General features: G+C 39.1%; 1 protein-coding gene across 1 annotated transcript; it reads left to right on the top strand.

Moving 5' to 3' along the window:
• The first annotated feature begins 248 nt into the window (after positions 1-248).
• Positions 249-1,318, top strand: LOC106876529 (dolichol-phosphate mannosyltransferase subunit 1). The gene has a single exon (XM_014925113.3). It carries the CDS (start codon positions 317-319, stop codon positions 1,043-1,045), a length of 729 nt encoding a protein of 242 aa, XP_014780599.1. The 5' UTR covers positions 249-316; the 3' UTR covers positions 1,046-1,318.
• The last annotated feature ends 6,182 nt before the right edge of the window (positions 1,319-7,500 follow it).

Genomic DNA, 7,500 nt, shown 5'->3' with positions numbered 1-7,500 from the left:
TTATATATTTAATATTGTAACAAATTACATAGACATGCAACAGATACTAACCCGGTGTCTCAACACAAAGTTACCGAAATATATTTATCAAAGGGAGACTACTTTATTGATAACCATTTCTTTCTGGCGTTTAAATAAAAAAATATTATTCGAAATAAATTAAACTTATTCAACTGGTTAAAAGGTTATATGCTATTTTATTTAAATTTTAGTAGCAACAGTAAATAATTTAATGTGAAATATTGAGTAGTAGATACGTAGTTTGTTACTTCCGTGTATTGGTGATGTGTCCATGTAGCCGGTGTAAAGATCAACAATGGCAAAAAAGACGGACGATTTCTATTCTGTTCTTTTACCAACTTACAATGAAAGAGAAAACTTACCATTTATCATCTGGTTATTAGTGAAATACTTCGAAGAATCTGGGTATAAATTTGAAGTGATCGTTATTGACGACGGCAGTCCTGATGGCACTTTAGAAGTAGCCAAACAACTTCAAGGAATTTACGGAGAAGATCGAATTGTTTTGAAACCCCGAGAGAAGAAACTGGGTCTTGGAACTGCTTATATTCACGGGATTAAATTTGCTAAAGGTGACTTTATCATTATTATGGATGCAGATCTATCACACCATCCTAAGTTTATTCCCGAAATGATCAAGAAACAGAAAGAAGGTGACCTGGACGTGGTGTCAGGTACCAGGTATAAAGGTTCGGGTGGTGTATTTGGCTGGGATTTGAAGAGGAAACTGATCAGTCGTGTGGCTAACTACTTTACCCAAGTATTACTGCGACCAGGTGCTTCAGACTTGACCGGTAGCTTCCGGCTGTACAAAAAAGCTGTCCTGGAAGATTTGGTTAATTCGTGTCAGTCAAAAGGTTATGTCTTTCAAATGGAAATGATCGTAATGGCCAGACGTTTAGGTTTCTCTATCGGAGAAGTTCCCATAACTTTTGTTGATAGATTCTATGGGGAATCAAAATTGTCTGGTAATGAAATCATTAGTTTCGTGCAAGGTTTACTCTATCTATTTTTCACCACCTGATGCCTTCTTAAATGTCTCTTTTTAGTCACTTTGTACACTCGTTATTGTTGATATTCCCTCCATCAGTAAAAGAATGTTTGAAATATGTAATCGAAGGAATAACTATTTAATGTGAACATGTCACAGATTATTTGTTAATTCCACATTTGTAATACATTTATATAAAACATTAACTTGCAACGACTTATAAAATATATTGCCATATATGTTCTTATTTCTGTCAAAATGTTATGCCATGTCTTTATCCCATAAAAATATGTCAGTATTTTGTAAGCAGCTGTCTGTTTATTTCTTACCTATAATATCTCTGGTTTTCAATGCGCCCTGTGATCATAAGTTTAATTTGATTACAGTATTACATTCATGTTGTACTTACAACATAACTGCTGTTTTAATATATGCAAGCACACTTACATTTGTGTGTGTGTGTGTGTTTGTTGCATACCTGTATTTCAGTATGTGATAGTAACCATGTACATATGTGTTAACAACTATGTGAATTTGCTTTGAGTTAATAGTTCTTATGATATAGAATGGACACAAAGCAAACATTGGCCTGAACAAGATGTGTGAGGCATGAAAAGTAGCAACAGTGTACACTTCTTCCAATGGAGGTGGGACCTTATAAATATTATTGGGAAATCTGTGTTTTTTTTTTTTTTAGCTTGTGTTGGATTTGAGAAAGTTAGCAGAACAATGCGCAATTAACTGCAGAGAATGCTGGGTTATAGATATTGTAGAGAAATCTAATAGATCTAGACTGTTATAAAGCAAAATAGATGTTGCATGGTTGGTTACTGTAAAAAACAATGTCAAAGAGAGAGAAAGACATGTAGTACCTGAGCTGGTTCACACAGCTCAAGAGAACCATACCATTGGAAGTGATGAAACCTGTTGCTAAGTAATGAGATATCCTGTGGCTGAAGCTTGTGGGTAGGAACAATTAAACTACATACTTACATAGTCCTATAGGCCTTCATATAGTTCCTTAAAATTGGCCGTCCATGGGAACTCCTATGTGCTGATGATCTTGTTCTTGTAATGGAATCCAGAGAGCAAATGCCAGACTGAGAGATTTTAAGGTAAACTTAGCAAAGAAGATTTTAGTGAAAAGGCAAGAAGACAGGACCCTAGTATCTTCAGGGAAATAGGGAAATAGCTTTGTTCAGTAAGCAGAAAAGGAGTAGATGTAAACTCTATGTGTTCTCATTGTAAGCTATGAACAGACCAGAGGCGTTGTGGAATCACAGGCAGACTAACAGAGAATGTAAGCTTTGTATGTTCTACATGCACTGGAGTGGTATGTACTATGAACATAATAGAAGTAGATTCTCTTGAATACCTGGATGGCTAACTAGAAGTACTTGATAGCTTTTGTTACCTAGAAATGTAATTAGTAGGGGAGCTAGTTGCTCTGAAAATATAGTAGCTAGTGTAAGAATGAGTTAGAGAAAGTTAAGAGAGCTACTACTGCTGCTTGCAACATAGGTCTTTTCCTTCAAGGTGAAGGGTAGGTTGTATGAGACTTGTGTTTGAACTGTGATGATGCATGGTAGTGAAATATGGACATTGAATGCAGAGGACTTTAGAAGACTGGAAAGAAATAAAAGTAAGCATGATCTGTTGGATGTGCAATGTAAGTGTCCATGAATGACAATACAAATGTGCTGAGAAAGAAACTGGGCATAAAAGAATCAGATACATTATGCAAATAAAAGAAGACTTTACTGATATGGACATGCAATGTGTAAGTTGCATACAGAAATGCTGATCCCTGTAAGTGGATTAAGTTTGTGGAAGAGAGAAGACAGTGGTGAAGTCTGATCTCAAGATTTTGACCCTATGGAGGAAATGACCAGCAACCAGTAATATGTGGTTTTCAAGAAGATCTGCCTAAATCAGGAAAACTAAGCTCTAAAAGTAGTGTGTGTGTATATACATATGCACCAGTTTCCTCTCACCCAATATTCTCCTCAAGACACCCCTGCAACCAATCATCTTTTTAACTACAGCTTTTCTTTGATATCACTTATCTTTCTTACTGCCTGGAACTGTCTCACTTGATACTCCACCACCCTATATCTCTCAGTTTCGCCTGCCTCTTTCTCTCTCCTTCAACTCTGACAACCTACCCCGTCACACATCATCTCTCATTCTCACACTCTCAACTGTATCTACATTATTATTCCACTGCTCTTCATTCTCATGCATCATTGGACACTCTCTACCCCTTATCCATCATTCACTACATGTAATCAGCACTTGCTTTTCATTTATTGTATTCATACCTGATGAAAGTGCATGGCTCAGTGTTTAGAGCATCAGCTCACAGTCATGAGGTAGTGAGTTCGATTGCCAAACTGGGCTGTGTGTTGTGTTCTTGAGCGAGACACTTTATTTTATGTTGCTCCAGTTTTATTTTATTTTATATTGTTCAGTTGTAGAAATGAGTTGGTGCCAAGCTGTATCAGTCTTTTCCTTTCCCTTGGATAACATTGGTGGACAGGGGAGGCTGGTATGCATGGGTGACTGCTGGTCTTCCATAAACAAACTTGCCTGGACGTGTACCTCAGAAGGTAACTTGCTAGGTGCAATACCATAGTAATTCGTGAACGAAGGGAATCTTTACCCTTTACCTATTCACATCCACACTGACCTATTTCCTATCTTTCACTCTCTCCTACACCCTAGCAGCATCAACGTCCCCTCACCTCTCCTCGCCACACACACTCCCTGTTCCTCTGTTCCCACTCACTTCCTACTTCAAGGGACTACTCAGACAACTCATTACCACTAGTTTTATTCCTTCCAACTCCACTTCAATCATCTCTGGCTTCTCTTCTAAAACTAATAATCATGTAGTTCCTCTACACAGCACGAAATCTATTCTGGCCCCATTCCTCAACCCTTCATCTTCTAGCATAAAACCACCTCTCTTGGGATTCATAGTCTTGCAGGCTGCATAGGGACTTCATTAGATCTGTTGGAATGAAAAAAGCATGTAAAGCAGCTGATGTTAGATCATATAACCACGGAGACTACACCACAGTAGACAATGGAGCATGATGCCGTCTTTGGATCCATCAGATCCTGTCAACCTCTGCCAACATTGAACTTGGCTGTTAAACGATGACAGTGATACATATGTATTGCATTAAGCATACCATGTGGTAAGAAGTTTGCTTCTCATCCATATGGTTCTGATTTCAGTCCCACTGCATGGCAACTTGGGCAAGTGTCTTCTACTGTAGCCTCAGGTCGACCAAAGCCTTGTAAGTGGAAACTGAAAGAAGCCTGTTGTATGTATACATACATATATGTATATGTATCATCATCATCATCATCATCGTTTAACGTCCGCTTTCCATGCTAGCATGGGTTGGACGATTTGACTGAGGACTGGTGAAACCGGATGGCAACACCAGGCTCCAATCTAATTTGGCAGAGTTTCTACAGCTGGATGCCCTTCCTAACGCCAACCACTCAGAGAGTGTATGTATATATATATATATATATATATATATACATTCTCACCACATGTCCATACCAGTGCAAGAGAGACGATTGCGCTGGTATGGACATGTGGTGAGAATGGAGGAGGATAGCTGCGTGAAAAAGTGCCACACCTTAACAGTTGAGGGAACCCGTGGAAGAGGTAGGCCCAGGAAGACCTGGGCTGAGGTGGTGAGGCAAGACCTTCGTACATTGGGCCTCACCGAGGCGATGACTACGGACCGAGACCTTTGGAAATGTGCTGTGCGTGAGAAGACCCGGCAAGCCAAGTAAGATCGTTGCCAGTGCCCCTGGACTGGTTCTTGTGCGGGTGGCACATGAGATGCACCATTTTGAGCGTGGCCGTTGCCAGTACTGCCTGACTGGCTCCTGTAGGATTTTCGAGCGAGATCGTTGCCAGTGCCCCTGGACTGGCTTGTGCGGGTGGCACATAAAAGACACCATTTCGAGCGTGGCCGTTTTCGTGCGGGTGACACGTAAAAGCACCCACTACACTCTCTGAGTGGTTGGCGTTAGGAAGGGCATCCAGCTGTAGAAACTCTGCCAAATCAGACTGGAGCCTGGTGTTGCCATCCGGTTTCACCAGTCCTCAGTCAAATCGTCCAACCCATGCTGGCATGGAAAGCGGACGTTAAACGATGATGATGATGATGATATATATATACACAGGGTGATTCAAAAGTTGCTATACATAAGAACAATTTATTTTCTTATAAGAAACAGTTTTTTTTTTTATTTAACTGCTTCTTATAAAAAAAAAAAATTTTTCCTATGTATAGTGACTTTTGAATATATATATGCCTATGTGTCTATGTTTTCCCCCACCACTGCTTAACAACTGATGTTGGTTTACTTACATCCCTGTAACTTTGCGGAATAAATACCAAGCTTAAAAGGCAAAATACTGGGATCAATTTACTTGACAAAAGATTCTTGAAGTGCCCCGGCATAGTTGCAGCCTAATGCCTGAAACAAGTAAAAGATATATAGACACATACATACATGGATATATATAAATATATATATATATATGATTGGCTCCTTCCAGTTTCCATTTGCCAAACCTGCTTGGAAGGATTTGATCAGCCTGTGACTCCAGTAGAAGGTCCAAGGTGTTAAACAGTGGATTGAACCTGAAACCATGTGGTATGGTTGTGAAATGAATTTTTTAATCACACAGTCATAGTTATATCTGTGTGTGTGTGTATATATATATATATCTATATATATATACATGTATATATTAAAGATTAATAGACAAAACTGAGTGTACCAAAAAGCAATTTATTGTCACAATTGTTGTCTTGATGTACTGCTCCCTAGTGAACGTGGAATGGTGCAATAACACCAGATGCAACACACAATGCAAAGAAGACTCCTCAGGTGTAAAAATATACTTTTTACGTGCCACCAGCATGGGAGCCAGTCAAGGGACACTGGCATCGGCCACATTTGGATGGTGCATTTTATGTACCACCAGCACAGGAGCGAGTCAGGCAGGCCTGGTGTTGTCCATGCTCAAATGGTGCTTTTTATATGTTTATATATGTATATATCTATATATATCATTTAACACATGCGTATAACTCCATTTATTTAATCTTATATTTATTCAAAATACCTCAAATTAACAGGGAGTTTCTACCTCGTAAACAGGAGTTACACCAAAGTTATTTTGTGAACTTTGCTACCCTGGTATCTATTAACCAATTTATTTTATCAGAGTTAATTGTTAACTAAGAGAAAATAAATACATATATTTATCTATATATGTATATATATATATATATATATATGAAAATATAAAAAGCGCCATTCGAGCGTGGACAACACCAGGCCTGCCTGACTCGCGCCTGTGCCAGTGGCACATAAAATGCACCATCCAAATGTGGCCGATGCCAGTGTCCCCTGACTGGCTCCCATATATATATATATTTATATATATATATATATATTCATATATATATATATATATATATATATGATACATATATCATCATCATCGTTTAACATCTGCCTTCCATGCTAGCATGGGTTGGATGATTTGACTGAGGACTAGCAAGCCAGACAGCAGCACCAGGCTCCAATCTGATCTGGCAGAGTTTCTACAGCTGGATGCCCTTCCTAACGCCAACCACTCCGAGAGTGTAGTGGGTGCTTTTACGTGCCACCGGCATGAGGGCCAATCACACGGTACTGGCAATGGTCATGCTCAAAATGGTGTTTTTTATGTGCCACCTGCATGGGAGCTAGTCCAGCGGCACTGGCAACGACCTCACTGGCGCCTGTGCAGGTGGCATGTAAAATACACCATTTTGAGGATGGCCGTTGCCAGTACCGCCTGACTGGCCTCCGTGTCAGTGGCATGTAAAAGCACCCACTACACTCTCGGAGTGGTTGGCGTTAGGAAGGGCATCCAGCTGTAGATGATATATATATATATATACCGGAGTAAGCACATGAAATGTGCAACAAGTATATATATATATATATACTGTAAATCCTTGAGTATAATCCGCATTTTTTTCCCATAATTTAAAGGTCAAAATCCCTAGTGTGTACTATATACGAGGTTAAAAACGAAACTTTTCTAGGGTACTTAAGATTTTTGAGAAATATTTCTTCACAAAACTGACAGCATCTGCACATGCTCTCCACTGAGTTTCTATTATGTGTTTGACATTTTGACCAGAGACTGAAGTTAGGACAAACAAACATTCCCTACATCCAAAATTTAGTGATCACCTGCCAAATTTAGTAAGTGATTTGTACAAGAGACAAATTCTGCTTTTTAGTTAATTTCCTTGATACGTTTCTGAACGCCATTATGTTGTCTAGCCAACACCTTAGCATTGTCATTTGCTTGCCCTCTACAATTCTGAATATCAATTCTGTCTTTTTCTAATTGTTCCAAAACCACAGTTGAAATATTGTCTGCAATT

Source organism: Octopus bimaculoides, chromosome 6 (assembly GCF_046866305.1).
Source record: "Octopus bimaculoides isolate indiv1 chromosome 6, ASM4686630v1, whole genome shotgun sequence".
In the NCBI taxonomy this organism is placed as follows: domain Eukaryota; kingdom Metazoa; phylum Mollusca; class Cephalopoda; order Octopoda; family Octopodidae; genus Octopus; species Octopus bimaculoides.
Note: the sequence above shows the minus strand (reverse complement) of the source record. Positions and strands in the feature narration are given on the sequence as shown.